General features: G+C 39.4%; 1 protein-coding gene across 1 annotated transcript in view; it reads left to right on the forward strand.

Moving 5' to 3' along the window:
- Positions 1–17,536, forward strand: part of RELN (reelin) — a 549,751-nt gene that overhangs the window by 478,646 nt on the left and 53,569 nt on the right. Inside the window, exons 42-46 of the mRNA XM_070369659.1 lie at positions 252–472; positions 2,805–2,952; positions 5,178–5,436; positions 6,298–6,547; positions 10,461–10,629. Of these exons, the coding sequence (XP_070225760.1) occupies positions 252–472; positions 2,805–2,952; positions 5,178–5,436; positions 6,298–6,547; positions 10,461–10,629 (1,047 nt within the window). The remainder of the gene's footprint in view (positions 1–251; positions 473–2,804; positions 2,953–5,177; positions 5,437–6,297; positions 6,548–10,460; positions 10,630–17,536) is intronic.

Raw genomic sequence — 17,536 nt, forward strand, 5'->3', positions numbered from 1 at the left:
GAAAAAGATAGAAATTCAGGTGGAGTTTTGACAGTGACACTATTGGGAAAGGCTTGTAGAAAGCAGGAACTTTATTGGCAACATCCTAGAGATTGAGGAATGTCATTTGTGGTCTTGAAATATTGAACCTTGTTTTCTACTTGAATGTGGTGCAGAGGTGGTAACTGCCCACTGCTCACTGATCAGATGTGCTTACTTTGAAGATATTATCCTGTTGGTTAGCTTTTGAAGGACTTGTATCTCTTTTCCAGATCTGTGCGTTTCAGATGGTACCAAGGGTTTTATTCTGCTGGCTCACAGCCAGTGACATGGGCCATTGATAATGTCTATATTGGTCCACAATGTGAAGAGATGTGTAACGGACACGGGAGTTGTATCAATGGAACCAAGTGTATATGTGATCCTGGTTATTCAGGTCCAACCTGTAAAATAAGCACCAAAAATCCTGATTTTCTCAAGGATGATTTTGAAGGTAATCTTTTCTTATGAAACCTATATAACTTTGTGAAAGAATTTACACATTAAGCACAGTTTGTGTCTGCTGTCGCTTCAGTCATGTCTGATTCTTTGTGACCTTATAGACTGTATCCCACCAGGCTTCTCTGTCCATGGGATTCTCCAGGCAAGAATACTGGAGTGGGTAGCCGTTCCCTTCTCCAGGGGATCTTCCAACTCAGGGATTGAACCCGGGTCTCCTGCTTACAGGCAGATTCTTTACCATTTGAGCCACCAGGGAAGCCTTGCTTTTTTTGTTTGTTTGTTTTTAACTTATTTAAAGCCTTGCTTTTAAATGTGCTCCTCAGGATTTCATCCTTGACTATATTGTCTTCTCATGTGGTACACTCTGCCTTTCAGGCTTTCCTGGTAGCTCAGACAGTAAAGAATCTGCCTGTAATGCAGGACACTCTGGTTTGATCCCTGAGTCCAGAAGATTCCCTGAAGAAGGAAATGGCAACCCACTCCAGTATTCTTGCCTAGAGAATCCCATAGGCAGAAGAGCCTTGAGGGCTACAGTTCATGGGGTCACAAAGAGTTGGACACGACTGAGCAATTCACATACACACACGCACACACAATTTGTAATATAAAAGTAATCATTAGTGAAAGTCATTCAGTCGTGTCCAACTCCTTGCAACCCTATGGACTATACACTCCATGGAATTCTCCAAGCCAGAGTACTGGAGTGGGTATCCTATCTCTTCTCCAATAGATCTTCCTGACCCGGGAATCAAACAGGGTCTCCTGTCTTGCAGGCAGATACTTTACCAGCTGAGCTACTAAGTTTCACCCTAATATTTCATTATTTTTCACTACATTTGGAACCACCCATGCCTTTGTTTAGTTCTGAACTTCATGGGATTCCATTTTTGAAACAAAATCAGTAAGAGTGAACAAGACTGTAATTAAGAAAAAATAAGGCTATTTTCTAATCAATGATAATTTTGGAAAATGTCTATATAGAGAGTTAATCTTAGATGACAACATGGAAAAACGTGTACTATAATTGAAATTATTCACAATTGTATATGCATCAGATATGCGCTCTGATAAAATTGGGAAAACATTCTCATAAGAGAAAGTCTTAAATGTGATAGCTATCTGTGTTAGAATGGTGGTGGTGATTTAGTCACTATGTCCAACTCTTTGCAACCCTATAGACTGGAGCCCGCCAGGCTCCTCTGTCCATGGGATTTCCCAAGCAAGAACACTGGAGTGGATTGCCGTTTCCTTCCCCAGGGGTTCTGCCCACCCCAGGGATCAAACCCACGTCTTCTACATTGCAGACAGATTCTTTACCACTGAGCCATCAGGGAAGTCCATATCTAGGTTAGAAAAAGGGGATTAATTTTTTTTTCCCCAAGTTGCCTGTGAATGTTTTGCAATGTATCTATGGCTTCAAGGTATACTTTAAAATTAGGTTTAGATATATCAATACAGTGGAATAATAGTTATAAAAAGGAATGAAATACTGATACATGCTGCAGTATAGATGAATCTTGAAAGCATTATGCTAAGTAGAAGACGTCAAACACGTGTCATATTTTTATGAAGCACTCAAAACAGGCAAATCCGTAGAAACAGAAAGAAGATTAATGGTTGCCAGGGTGGGTGAGGGGAAAATGGAGATCAATTGCTTACTGGATACAAGATTTCCTTTATGGGTAATGAAAATTCTGGAGCTAGCTAGCAGTGATGGTTGCACAACATTATGAATGTACTAAATGCCATTGAATCATTCATTTTAAAATGGTTAAATGGCAAAATTAATGTATTATGCCTTTTACCACAATCGAAAAAGGTCAATAACTGAAGAGATTGGTGAGTTGGTTTCAAAAGACATTATTTAATAGGAAATATTAAATTACACTGAAATTTCTCACATTAAAACTGTAGCTTTTAAAATACTGTATAACACTGGCCTGATACTGTCCTCTCAGTAGCAAGGACACAGTAAAGAAGTCAGTGGAAAGGTCTCATTACCCTTCTTTAATTCTGAACTGACGCACTCTGAGCAGCCAGTGTCTGCTTTTGCAGAGGAGCAGAATGGAAGGAACAGTTTGGCTGGACCATAGATACTAGGGAAAGGCCCCCTTCCTTTGTCATGTGGACCCTTAAATTATACAGCCAGTGTTAAACAATTCAAACAAGCTAAAATGTTGAAAAGACCTCTTACCCCCAAATCTATGACTTAAATATTTGTGACTTCATATTTTAAAACTACACAAAGCATTTGGCATATTATTTTTAAAAATATGTGGCTATATTTGGGGTCATAGGTAAACCACATTTTCCATTCTTTTCAGGTCAGCTAGAATCTGATAGATTCTTATTAATGAGTGGTGGAAAGCCATCTCGGAAGTGTGGAATCCTTTCCAGTGGAAACAACCTCTTTTTCAACGAAGATGGCTTACGCATGTTGATGACACGAGATCTGGATTTATCACATGCTAGGTAATCATTTTTAAATGCTGTTGAAGAACTACCTTGTAATGTAAAGTAGCAGAATGTAATCAAGTCAAAAAGAAGCAGAGATCTCAAGGACAAGGCCTCCCATTGGAAATGCTATGCTTCTGGCTTGTCAAAGACTCCATTAAGACACAGTTTACACAATTTTCATTCTAAAACTGAGAGAGATCATGCAATAACTAGATCAGAAATGAAACGGAGCTAAACAGAAAGAGGCTAATACCTGGTCTACTAGGTGGTGACCAGGAAATGACAATGTTTACCTTGTTTTAACTTTAAGAACATAATCTTCTTTATCCACCGTCTACAGACTACTTTTCAGTAGCACCTGGTCTATATAGAAATTATTTACCATGCTCAGGAGAAAGCGTGATTGAAATTCAGTGTGCTCACAGATTATTCACCATTAATTTTATATCTATTAACAATTTAAGAACGTCTAAAGCGTAGGCTTGTTGTTTATAAGCATTTCTTTCCAATGATTTGCTCATACATTCGAGTCACTCATTTTCTAAATTAAGCACAGTCACTCAGAAGCAAACATTTTAAACTGGCTCCGAGGATTATGTCCTGTCAAGATGTGTATCCCTTGATCATTTGATGAGCCAAAAACTTAGCCAGGAAAATAAAAAATACAGTTTACAATGTATAAAATGGAACCCTGACCTATATTTGCAAGTGAATAAAGAAATCATGTTCTATCTTTTGAAATATTTCAGAGTATCTTAAAATATATTTTAACATATCCTCCTCTTTCTCTTAAGTTGTTTCATTTATTGAATTATAAGTTTGATCATGCTTCATATAAAATATAATTCTATCAATAAGAATAATTTTACAGTTATAGAAAGCAAAATTTTATTTATCCCCATTCTATTTTAATGCATATGGTTTAATTTACTGCTCTTTATCTAAGAATTATCACTGGCAACTGAATTCTCTAATTTAGAAATTATTAGGCTTTTCTAAATAATTCTTACATGGTTTATCTATAACTAAATTAATATAAACATTTTCCCAATACAAGTAGACAATATACTAAAAGTGTTTCTCTGTAAACAATTATTGTTTTTATAGGTAAAAGCTTTACAAGGCAGTAATCATGTATTTTTTTCATTAATCCAATGTTAAAAACTCTATTATTTATCTCATCTCAGTAGCATGCTGTGTAGGATTTGCATATATTGACCTCAAAATGCTCCATGTAAAATCCCAGTTTTCTCGGGGTTATAAGGTAAATGAATGTCCTGATAGTGGATATGGGGGAGGGGAGGAACCCATGAAGAATGCATGATTTTATATATGAAACTGATAACTTTTATTATATGCCCCAATATATTTCATATGTTTGACATGCATTCATAATTGGGTATGTGTATTGGGTTACATAGGAAATGTATTTTGCATTACCAGCTAGCACAGCAGCCAGACCAGGAACCAACAGCTCTCCTGCCAAAGATAACATGTGAGCTGGTTTTCATTGGCAGCCCAGCTGCCACTCTGTCCACCTCCCTGCCAGCTGGGAAGGCTGCCACTGGCTGACCGCCACATCTTTCGATGACCAGTATCAGCCGTCCCAGATGCAGCAAGAGTCAGAGGCTGGCACTGCCCACCATCCACACCACCCCACACTCATGCTCCCCTGCTCCTGGCACAAAACGCAGACAAGAGGCTCAAGCTTAACACACCTCTTCCAAAAAATGTCTGGCCTTTCAAAAAGAGATACTACAACTGGTGAATTTAAAAGTATCTCACAAAACCAATAATATGAGATCTGAAAAACTACTGGTAAAAAATGGGAATGGATGATTTTGTGGATAAATGACATAAACTATATTAATTGCATTCTTTCAGTTTCAGATACTAAAGACAAGGATACAGATTTATCTTAGATAGATAGCAATACACACTCCCAAATTTGGACTGCTGCCATCTTCTTAAAGAATAGCCAGAGGGCAGGATAAATGCTCAAATCCCTCAGACACTCCCTTGTTGGTGGGTGGTGGGGTGGAGGGATACCAAATATCAATATGGATACAGAGTAGCCTTTATCAGACTTCACATTTTACTAACTCCCTTTCACATTTAAAAGGGAAATCAAACTTTGGAACAATTACTTTGAATGTTCATTAAATCATCGTGTTCATTAAAGCTTTGAGTTCCTCCTATTACCCTGTGCATTTGTCTAGAGTAAATTTTACTTGTATCAGATTTGTGCAGTTCTTCATGCGACTAGGATGTGGTAAAGGTGTTCCAGATCCCAGGAGCCAACCTGTGCTTCTACAATATTCTCTCAATGGTGGCCTCTCGTGGAGTCTCCTTCAAGAGTTCCTTTTCAGCAACTCCAGCAATGTGGGCAGGTACATCGCCCTGGAGATACCTCTGAAAGCCCGTTCTGCTTCTACTCGCCTCCGCTGGTGGCAACCATCTGAAAATGGGCACTTCTACAGTCCCTGGGTTATCGACCAGGTCGGTCCCTTCAAGATTAACTATTATAATTTTGTCATTTGCACTGAATGTGGCTTTAGAAAGCAGTTAGGCCAACCCCTTGCTCAGTAGAGGAGGTCCAGGACCCACAAGTTGGGTGACTTACCCAAGGGCATGTTACTAGATTAGATATGGCATTTAGCTTCCTTTCATTCTCTGGTTCCTCAAATGTCTGAGCCTATAAAAATGAATGACACAATAGAAGGCCCAGGTCCTGCTCATAGAGGATTCTGCCATATGGTTAGAGGGACTTTATTAACCGTGATTCAAGGCTATAATTCTCTGAAAAGGAAAATGTGCAAATTAGCATTTGTGCCACATACAGTAGTTCCCATATCCTCTTTCCTAACCTTTGAAGAAAAAAAATAAGTAAATCTCCCTAACATCCTTATGAACAGTTCTAAAGGATCTTCATACATAATAAAATGCATATCCAATAGAACTCAAAGAACTTGTTAAAAAAACAGTAGAATCCCTGCAAAGAATTGGAACTGAAATGCCTTAGGATACAACTGTTCTTAAATAGAAATTTTACTTGGAAAAATCACATATAACCAAATTTTGCATTCCCAGCTTGGGTGCATGTAGTTTCCAAAGGCACAGTTTGGCCCATGAAGGCTGTGAATGGTTTTGTCAGTCTTTCAATTTGTTTCTGTAGCTTCTTGCCAGATGGGCAAGCAGACCACATAAATAGGAGCATTCTGAAAGGCCCCCTAACATTATGCTTGCTGAATAATGCCAGTTCTGAGCAATCTGACAGATAAAAACAAACAAAAAAAGGACTGAACTTTCTCATGTCTCAAAACCAAATTGAAAAGTTTTTCTTTAAAAAATATATTTCAGATCCTCATTGGAGGAAATATTTCTGGCAATACAGTCTTGGAGGATGATTTCACAACTCTGGATAGTAGGAAGTGGCTGCTTCACCCCGGAGGCACCAAGATGCCTGTGTGCGGCTCTACAGGTGATGCCCTTGTCTTCATTGAAAAGGCCAGCACCCGTTACGTGGTCACCACGGACATTGCTGTGAATGAGGATTCCTTCCTACAGATAGATTTTGCTGCCTCCTGCTCGGTCACAGATTCTTGTTATGGTGAGTGTTACCTTCCTAGGTGGAGCAACAAGCATGTATAAATGAGCATCCATGACTGCCACAGTCAAAGGACTGAACTACACCTCCAAGAAGTCTCTAAGTAAAACACAAGTGCACTTTCAGTCCAACCACAACTGCATTCTTAAAAATGTTGTGGGTAATTTGAGTTTTAAAAAGCCTCAGAATGTAAACTTATTTTAAGTATATGTTCATGAAGACTTCTTTTATATATGTGATACCCAAAGATTTGTATGATTTTGTAACTCCAGATTTATTTAATTTATTTTTTAATTGAAAGGTAAGTGTTTTACAGAATTGTATTGGTTTCTGCCAAACATCAACATGAAGCAGTCACCAACATGAATTAGTATACATATATCCCTCCCTCTTGAACCTCCCTGCCACCTCCCTCCACATCCCACCTCTCTAGGTTGTTACAGAGCAGCAGTTTGAGTTCCCTGGTCATATAGCAAATTCCCATTGGTGATCTATTTTACATATGGTAATGTAATTTTCCTCATTACTCTCTCCTCCTGGTGGCTCAGACAGTAAACAATCTACCTGCAGTGCAGGAGACCTGGGTTTGATCCCTGGGTCAGGAAGATCTCCTGGAGAAGGGAATGGCAACCCACTCCAGTATTCTTGCCTGGAGAATTCCATGGACAGAGGAGCCTGGAGGGCTACCATAGTCCTTGGAGTCACGAGGAGTTGTACACGATTAGCGACTAACTCTTTCTACATTTTCTCTCCATACATCCCAACCTCTCCTTCCTAAATCCAGAATTTTTAGGTATCATATTTACAGACTAAAAGAGTCATCACATAAGGAATGTCAGAGTCAGCAGTAGGATTTACACACACAGGGTTTTACACGTGTTTTAATTCGTAGGGTTTTAGATTAGTCCCGTTATTGTCTCCTTTCCATTCTCCCAGGATTCATGAAATTTTATTGTTACCATTTTGCCTAATACTTTCTGCCATTGTGGATCATAGTTTAGTCTAAACCACCCTGACTGTAACTAGTTTTCATCTTCTAGGTTGTACACCTACACACATACCTTACACACACACACACACACACACACACACATACACGGACCTATCTTAGGAGCAATAAATGCTGCCATCATTGCATAATCGGACACTTCACTGGAATTTGCAGATCCATCAAGATTCTGGGGACTTCCTAGTCTTTCGCCACCCTGTATCACTGTTCTTCCAAGAGATCTAAACTAGAATGTTCACAAGGACCTTGTTCTATTTTAGATTCTTGGGGCCTAAAATCTGGAGAAATTTGTTACTTCCAAGGTCCTGCAAAATCCAGATTTTTCATATTTCCATTAGGCTGAACTTAATGGACAGATCTTAGGGAAAAGCTCAGAAGTGCTCTTTCTACCTTGGACTCAATCAATCAGCATAAACTAGTCAGTAGAGGTGGAACTTGAGAAAGTATTAAGGTATATAGCCTGTCTTCACACAGTCCAGTTGAGGGGATGCTTCAGAAAGTTAAAGTCCAATAAATGACTAAATCAAGTGCTTGATGGAGTGGTACTAATGCAAAACTGTAATGAGAGTTCAGCCAAGGGAGAGATAACCAATGGATGGCCAATCCTAGAAGTTTGGGAAATTTCACAAAGAAGCTAAGTATCAAGTGAGCATTGATAGTTGGAGTGAATTTGAAGGGTAAGTGAGGAAGAAGATACCCCAAGCTGGTCTGATAGCATAATGTGGGAGTTCTCCTGGTCCATGGGAATACTATAAGCAGACAAGCCTGAATAGACAATATTTGCATCTAATGGAGGAGGACAGAGTGCTAATTTTGAAAACACAAAGGGACTTTTCGGTCCTAGACACCCACCCACTGTCCATAGACACAATCAATGAGAAACCAAAGAAGTAAGTTATGACATGGCCGGCCAGACTGCAGCAGAACCAGGACTGAGACTCTGCCCATGTAAGCCCAGTCATGTGTATTTTCTATTGTGGAGTAGGGCAACTTCTTGAGAAAGATTGAACTGAATAAAAAAATAAAAGAGGAAAGTGGCTAATCTTTGTTGGCATCAAATTAAGAAGGGCATTAAAAGGCAAGCATAGGAATTTGTGCTTGACAAAGTCATGAATAAGGGGGCATGAGTGCAGGGGGGTAGTATGGTGGATTTTAAGGAGATTAGCCCATGAACCAATGAAGGTGGGTAAAGAAGAATCCTGGCAAAGAAGTGTTGGTGGATATCTCTGTAGGAGGTGATGAAAACTTGCACTACTTGCCATGAACACAAATAGAAGAGATAAAACTAGTATGATACACTGAAGACCAAAAGGAAAGCAGCAGCAGACCTCAAAGCCAGGTGACATATTGAACATAAAGGGTAAAGAAGAAAGAAGTAAATTTTCTAAAATAATTTCTAAATTTTAAACCCAGAAAACTAATGCAGGAGCATTGTCACTGAGAGAATTTGGTAGTTAAGAAGAGATGTTTACGTGTATACTTATTGCTGATTCATGTTGATGTGTGGCAAAAACTAACACAATATTGTAAAGCAGTTATCCTCCAATTTCAAATAAATAAATAAGAGATGTTATTTATGAGAGAAAATGAGTTTTTATTTAGTTTGGTGCAAATAGTTTGAGGTAGAGATATCCTTTAATGTGGAGGGCTTACAATGTAGAAAACAGGAACTTTGTACTGTTCATCACACTATGCCAGCATCCAGCACAATGCCAGGCTGAACAAATTTGCTGAATGAATAAAACCAACTCTGAGATGCAAAATTGGGATATTTGGGCACAGAAATAGTAGTTGAAGCCCAAGGAGGGTATGTGTAGAATAGAAGGCCAGAGATGGAGGCTGGAAAGATGCCCATAGCTGGGCTAGTTAGCAGAGAAGTCGGAAGGAAATACGACAGGAGATTCAGAATAATGTCTTGCAAAAGAAAGGGACATTTCAAGAATCAGGGAGCCATCAATAATGTCCAGTGCTGAAGGGAGGACAGGAACAATGAATAGTGAGACGAGCCATTGTATTTAACTAAAAAGGCCACCAGGAGCCTTAGAGCAGTGAGTGGTACCACGCTGGCTGCACAGGAAAGTGCCCCCAGGGAACTTTAAACCTCCCAACATCTTGGCCTGCCCCACAAGAGTGAAATCCCAATCTCTGCAGATGGGACTCTGACATTGGTACTTTCTAAATGTACCCAGGTGATTTCATTGTGCAACCGAGACTGAGAATCATGGTCTTAGAGAAGGCAATTTCAATAGGGAGGTGTGGACTGAAGTAGTTTATAATGTCAAGAAGGGACTAGAGAGAGAAATATAAAACATAGGGTATAGGTTGAATGTTTTGGAGGAAGAGAAAGGAAAAAAATCTCGTTCTGTAGACCCACAGCCTGATTGCCCATTTGGGCATGAATTTCATGACTTTCAGCTACTTCTTTTACTTCTCTGATTTCCCAGTATATTCCATAACACAACAAAGCAAGGCTATATAAGAGTATAAAAGAGATTTTTCAATTTCTTAGGAGTTTCTCCTAATCAAGAGAAAATTTGGCATAAGTTGGTCAGGATCCCTATAGAATGGTTAAATTTTAAGAAATCTGCTCAATTTTTTAAAACTATTTTAAAAGGAACCATTGTAACGTATGGTTGCTATGTTCTGTATTTGTATGTTGACCTTTAAATAAACAGACAAAATATACTATAGTTATTATAATATGTAAGTGATATCTAGTTTATATATTTGTATAACATATGTGCCATAACTATTAGATTAAATAATAAACATATCAATTTTAACTGTTACTATGATCGCTTTAACTATATATAAAACAATAAATTAAAACATATGAAAACATAAGTAATCATGGTTCCTGGATCATCAGATATGTATTTCTAACCAGAATAATGCCTTCTGTTTCAGCTATTGAATTGGAATACTCGATAGATCTTGGATTGTCCTGGCATCCATTGATAAGGGACTGTTTGCCTACCAATGTTGAATGCAGTCGTTATCACCTGCAGCGCATCCTGGTGTCAGATACTTTCAACAAGTGGACCAGAATCACTGTGCCTCTCCCGCCTTACACCAGGTATGAATGTTTCTGCATGTAGTGAACCCAAATGCAATATAATTTTCATGTCCAATTTCAGAACAGCAAGATTAAATGTTATATGAGATTTTGTTACGTGTTGATGATATTGCCATGCATGAATTTATTAAAGTGCTGTAAATAAGTAAAAAAGACATCAGTTTTTATGGCGACATTGTTCTGTGTTTTCCCCAAATCCAGGTCTTTACTGACTTTTATCTCTAGTGTATTTTTCAAATGGTATATGAAAGAGAACAGTGCCAGATCAGTAAGCTTCTCTAATTTATTATGCCAAGAACAAGTTCATTATGCCAAGAACAAGTCTTAATGGATTTAAATGGAGTCTATTTTCTGTCAGTTAGACTACTGTAAATATAGCAGTGAGTGGTATATTAAATGGATGTAGCACACAAATGTGTACTAAAATTACTGTTTACTTTTGAAATTTTGTTGTGAGCAGTATCTTGAGAATTACCACCTGGAGCATTCTTTTATGTGAAAAACAATTGTGAATGCTTCTTCCTTGTGTCTTTAAGAAATGACAGTATCTTATAAAACTGACTGGTAGATGCTGGTAGAAAAGTTGTCTAAACTATCTGTATATTGGCTTTCGTGTTGGAGAAAAGCAGAGAATTCACCTTGCCTGGTGGGATAGTGTTACATGCCTCTCTCTCTTTTCACCATCTAAGTAGAAAGATAATCAGTTGCTGCCTTTAAGAAAGAAGCAAAGCAACCAAAGCAGTCCATGGAATAGGAGTTATAGTTTGGGCTCATTATCATTCTCTCCCTTCCACAAATGAAGAAGGAATAAATCTTCCTAGCAAATGATCGTAAAATTTAGCCATTCATCTAGGGCATAAGTTTTCCTGGGATTTTCATAAATGGGATGGTTTCGGTTACTAACAGCCCAGGGCTCCTCTACAATTGCTGGCTCAGGGGTACAAGACTATATTAACTGTCAGCAGAGTTGCCAAGTTTAAATGAGATACGTGAGATTTAGTTGCTCATTAAAGGTATTGCCATGCATGAATTATTAAGGCAATCTTAATAAGTAAAATAGAAAAAAAAATTCCATTAAGGCAGTAGTCTTTTAAGTCATTATGAATTCTGTGAATTATTACCGAGCTACTTGGTAGCATTTTGCAAATAAATGACATTCTAAGATAAACTGCAGCTCATCATTATACCCTTGAGTCTTTTACGTAAAAGTGATTAATCCTCATCTTTTAATCTGTCTTTTGTCTCTTGCACATACTCATATAATATTTTTGACCCTTTCAAATGTCATTTGAAAAATCTGATGAGCAGCCATTTCATCTTGTTATCATATTGAAAATACGCAGTTTGTTTATTATATTACCCTCCAAGCTCATGTTGTACAGTGGTCTTAAAGACAACACTGGTTTATAAAAAGGCCCTCTGGGTAATTCAGAAATAAATGTACATGGATGGAACCCAAGCCAGACCCCCTTCTGGTCATGCTCTGCACTATGCCAAAGATCAATTAGAACAAGAGCCAGAATCAGAACACTTTGTCTCAAGCTCGTCAGTGTACTTTATCGGCTCTTACATACAGTTGCTTTTTAAATATGGTGCTTTCTTATTTTGAGCTGAACTGCCTCAACATCTGCCCAGTACTGGGAATTCAATGTTTATGTTGCCCTTCAGGACAGAATTGAGGATTTTAGTTTGTAGTTCTTCACTATAAACAGACATGATGCTGATAACTTAAAGTCACGTGCTTAAGTGGGGATTAAGAGTGACTGTGACAATGTGCCAGCTGTAGGTTTGCTCACTCACTAATCATGTGACCACAAATCTAGGATACCATTATTGTTGGCACAGTGGTAGAAAGAGTCAACTGAGGTTGGGTGTCCACAAATTGACATCAAACCATTAGCCAAACTGAAATGACTGGTAGTCATCAGTAGTGATTATTCATTCATTAAGTCAATCATTAAGCATGTATTTTTAAAGTATTTAATCATGAGCTAGATCTGTGTGAGGGGCTGAACTTAGCCCTGCCCCAAGGAACTTTCAGAGAAGGCAATGGCACCCCACTCCAGTACTCTTGCCTGGAAAATCCCATGGATGGAGGAGCCTGGAAGGCTGCAGTCCATGGGGTCGCTAAGAGTCAGACATGACTGAGCGACTTCACTTTCACTTTTCACTTTCATGCATTGGAGAAGAAAATGGCAACCCACTCCAGTGTTCTTGCCTGGAGAATCCCAGGGACGGGGGAGCCTGGTGGGCTGCCGTCTATGGGGTCGAACAGAGTCAGACACTACTGACTCGACTTAGCAGCAGCAGTAGCAGCAAGGAACTTTTAGTCTAGTGGGGGAAAGAAACCAATGGTAATCAGAGAAGTAAATGCGAAGTGCAACTCCTAAGTGATGGAGGAGCCTTGCATGGTGCTAAGAGATTATACATTATAGAGAGGTTTGTCTTGATGAAGAAGGTCAAAGAACACTTTCTTGAGAAAATTATAATTGCAGTAAGAGTGAAGGAAGGATAAATGTAAAATAGGAGAAAAGTAAAGAAAAGTGTGGCCTGGTGTGCTGCAATTCACGGGGTCGCAAAGAGTCGGACACGACTGAGAGACTGAACTGAACTGAACTGAAACAGAAGTGTTCCAGGTAAGGAAAACAGCCAGCAGTGGGAAGAAGCAGGCATATTTGAGATGCTGAAAGAATGAATCAGACACCAAGAGCGAAAGTGGGGTGAGGTGTAAGATGATGTCAGATCACAAAGAGCATTTGTTGGTTGTACTAAAGTTTTAGGGGTTTGTTATATGAATGCTGGAAGCCTGATAAAGTGCTTTGGGAGTCACAGACATAATCAGATTTGCATTTAGAAAAGCTTATTCTAACTGGAGAACAAGTTGGGGAAGATAAGAGTAGAAGTAGATGTAAAGATTCCCTTAAAGAGATAGTAACTGCTGGTAGCTTGGACTAAGATGTGGCAGACATGAAAAGAAGGGAATGAATTCAAGAGAAATAGAGGCAGTAAAATTGACTGAGCTTAATGATGAAAGGTCATAGGACTGTGAGGGAAAGAGCAATGCTGAAGATGATTTCCTGGTCTCTTGAGTTGGAAAACCAAACTGAGGCTGGTGCTTTTCATCAGAAAGGGAACAGTAAGACTAAATACAAGATGACATCACACTGCACTCCAAACATTACTCTGTTAAAACCTAAATGAATTGGGGTTGATAGATCCCATAGTCTCTGCTGCTGCTGCTGCTAATTCACTTCAGTTGTGTCCGACTCTGTGCGACCCCATAGATGGCACCCCACCGGGCTCCCCCATCCCTGGGATTCTCCAGGCAAGAACACTGGAGTAGGTTGCCATTTCCTTCTCCAATGCATGAAAGTGAAAAGTGAAAGTGAAGTCGCTCACTAGTGTCGGACTTATAGCGACCCCATGGACTACAGCCTACCAGGCTCCTCCATCCATGGGATTTCCAGCCAAGGGTACTGGAGTGGGGTGCCATAGCCTTCTCTGGATCATAGTCTCTAATCCTCCCCATACACTGATAAAGTTAGATCTTCATGAAAGGAAGAAAAAGAAAAAAAGACTGAAAAGCATTGGGTTTAGTGGAGGGCTTCCACTTTTCAGCCCTGTGAGCTTCTAAGTAAGTCATTTCATGTCCCTAAGTTTCAGTTTCCTCATCTGAAAAATGAAGATTTTTTACCATATAAAAAGCTCATAAATGTACATGGTAATGTTTGGGACATTGTAAACATTTACTGAAATGTAAGTCATTTTTACTCCTTGGAAGAAAAGTTTTGACCAACCTAGATAGCATATTCAAAAGCAGAGACATCACTTTGCCAACAAAGGTCTGTCTAGTCAAGGCTATGGTTTTTCCAGTGATTATGTATGGATGTGAGAGTTGGACTGTGAAGAAAGCTGAGTGCCAAAGAATTGATGTTTTTGAATTGTGGTGTTGGAGAAGACTCTTGAGAGTCCCTTGGATTGCAAGGAGATCCAACCAATCCATTCTGAAGGAGATCAGCCCTGGGATTTCTTTGGAAGGAATGATGCTAAAGCTGAAACTCCAGTACTTTGGCCACCTCATGCAAAGAGTTGACTCATTGGAAAAGATTCTGACGCTGGGAGGGATTGGGGGCAGGAGGAGAAGGGGACGACAGAGGATGAGATGGCTGGATGGCATCACTGACTCGTTGGACGTGAGTCTGAGTGAACTCCGGGAGTTGATGATGGACAGGGAGGCGTGGTGTGCTGCGATTTGCTGTGGATAGCAAAGAGTCGGACACGACTGAGCGACTGAACTGAACTGAACTGAACTGAAGTCATTTTTACTTTTATGAGTTAACCACATAATCACATGTGTTAACCATATCTCGGGTTTATTACCAGACTTCAGTCAGACTGAGAAGTCTTTCTCATTTAGCTTAACAAAATGAGCTCATAGTAACGGTAAGACACTGCCTTAAGATACTGCCCTGGAGGAGGTTACAACCTGATTATGGGAAAATAAATAGCTTAAAACTAATACATACCGAATATAGTTTAAAGCTTCACTGAGGAACGGTCTGAAAATGCTATAGATATTGAGTATTGAGAGACAGTGTTAAATGCCAGAGTTAGAGAGGATTTCGTAGAAAAGATGGGCCCTGGCCTCAAAGAATGGCTAGGATTTAGGAGGGTAAGGAAAAGAACTTCCTAAATTAGGGGAAGAGCATGACCATGTGAGCCTGGGATAAGCACAGAGGTTGCTGATTAAAGAGGGAGCTCATATCTAAAGCTGTGGGACATTATTTGTTAGTAAAGTTGGGTTAACTTACAGTAAGCACTAAAGTGAGGCAAGGGGCTTCCTGGGTGGCTCTAGTGGTAAAGAACCCACCTGCCAATGTAGGGTACATAAGAGACACCAGAAATCCCCTGGAAGATCAACCCCTGGAAGATTCCCTGGCATGGCAACCCACTCCAGTACTCCTATCTGGAGAATCCCATGGACAGGAAGCCTGGCAGGCTACAGTCCATAGGGTCACACAGAGTCAGATGCAACTTAGCACACATGCAAAGCAAGGCAAAGAGTTTAGACTTGTGGGGGAAATGAACCATGGTGAGTTCTGAGCTGAGGTTATTCTTCCAAGGGAAAAAAAAATGGGAAAATAGAGAGACTCAAGTAAGAGAAAGACAAAGGCATTGTGATAATGATGGTGCATGAAAACAAGAGTCTGGGCTACAGTTAACATGAGAGTGATGAAGCAGATATTACTGGGCATTTCAAAGAAAGAATTGGTAAAACTCAGTCGTTAACTTCTTCATTGCACACATCAAAAGATGACTCTAAGGTTTGAAGCCTGTGAAAATGATGAGAAAAAGAGAGGAGTGAGCTAAAGCTGATTCCAAAAAGGGTAATATGGCAGATTTAATCAAATGATGCTGAATTAAATGTGATGGAAATATCCTTTTGACAGGGCTATGAAGACTGGAGCCCAAGGGAAGATAATAAACCTTGGAGACATGAGCACAGAGGTCATAGGAAATGCTGTAAAACTGCAGCAGCTCTCCAGAGGAGAGTATTTAAAAAGAAAAGATCCCTAAATTTAATAGCAGAATGAGTGGAAATAGCTATTAGAGGAACCAGAAGGATTCGGTCAGGGAAGTAGGAGAATAAGAACATGGTATCCAAAAGCCAAGTGAAACTAGAATATCAAGCAGGAAAAGACAATCGTCAGTGACAAATGCTACAGTGAGTTAAGAAGCAAGTTTCACAATAAGTTTACTAGAGTTTTTCAATAAGGACATAGTCAGTGACCTTCAAAAGAATAGTTTCAGTGAGATACTGGAAATGAATACAGCTTGTCTGGTGCCAGAGCCCATGGACTTAACCTATCGTACTAACTGTATTAGCACTGCATCTTTCTTGCTTGCCTATGAGTATGGTCCTAGAAGAGATAGGCAGCGAGGATGCCAGGAGTTCTTGAGAAAGACTGAAAAAGTAGGAAGATGCTGAAATCAATTTTGTATCCCCTAATCTGAATCTGCCTGCTCCTCTTTAGTAACTCCAGACCTAAAAATAACAGGTAGCTCAAGTGGCATCATAGGTTCTTGAAATGTCATCTGAGAACCAGGGTGAGTCAATGGAAGGGCAGGTAACCTAAATCCACCTAGAAAGTCGGGGAAGGGGAGCTGCAACAGGAAGGCTCAGATGTGACTTGGCTATTTTAAGTCACAGTTTGAATATGATCCATTCCCTTCTACTGGCCCTAATGACCTGACTGATACTACTGTCTTTAAAGATTAACTATTACACTTTGGAAGCCAGGTGGTTTTAGTCACAGCATGGAATGTTCTTAATGTGTGCTGGAAGATTAAAGGAATGGTGATAAGCTCAAGAAGAGGCAAAAAGACTGTGGAAGGATTGGAGTGGTGGAATGGGGTTGGAGGAGACTATACTTTTTGCAGGTAAACACATTTAAAGAGGAGACGTATTTTTCAGCGGCATTCCCACCTACTGTATCTGTAAAGAAAATATCTTATTCTAAGAAAATCATAACTAGCACGATGCTGGATGCTTGGGGCTGGTGCACTGGGACGGCCCAGAGGGATGGTATGGGGAGGGAGGAGGGAGGAGGGTTCGGGATGGGGAACACATGTATACCTGTGGCGGATTCATTTTGATATTTGGCAAAACTAATACAATTATGTAAAGTTTAAAAATAAAATAAAATTAGAAAAAAAAAAAGAAAATCATAACTAAGCATGATGTTTATTGGGTTCATCATGAAGAAATATTCAAGGAAATCACAAGTTCATTTTTTTAATAGATTATTTAAACTTTCTCTGATACTCCATTTCTCTCCATCTTTATTTGTAACTTACCAGTATCATTTGAAAGACTTTTGGCAAGTATTTATATTAGGGAACATCT

This window comes from Bos mutus, chromosome 4 (genome assembly GCF_027580195.1).
Source record: "Bos mutus isolate GX-2022 chromosome 4, NWIPB_WYAK_1.1, whole genome shotgun sequence".
Taxonomy (NCBI): Eukaryota; Metazoa; Chordata; class Mammalia; order Artiodactyla; family Bovidae; genus Bos; species Bos mutus.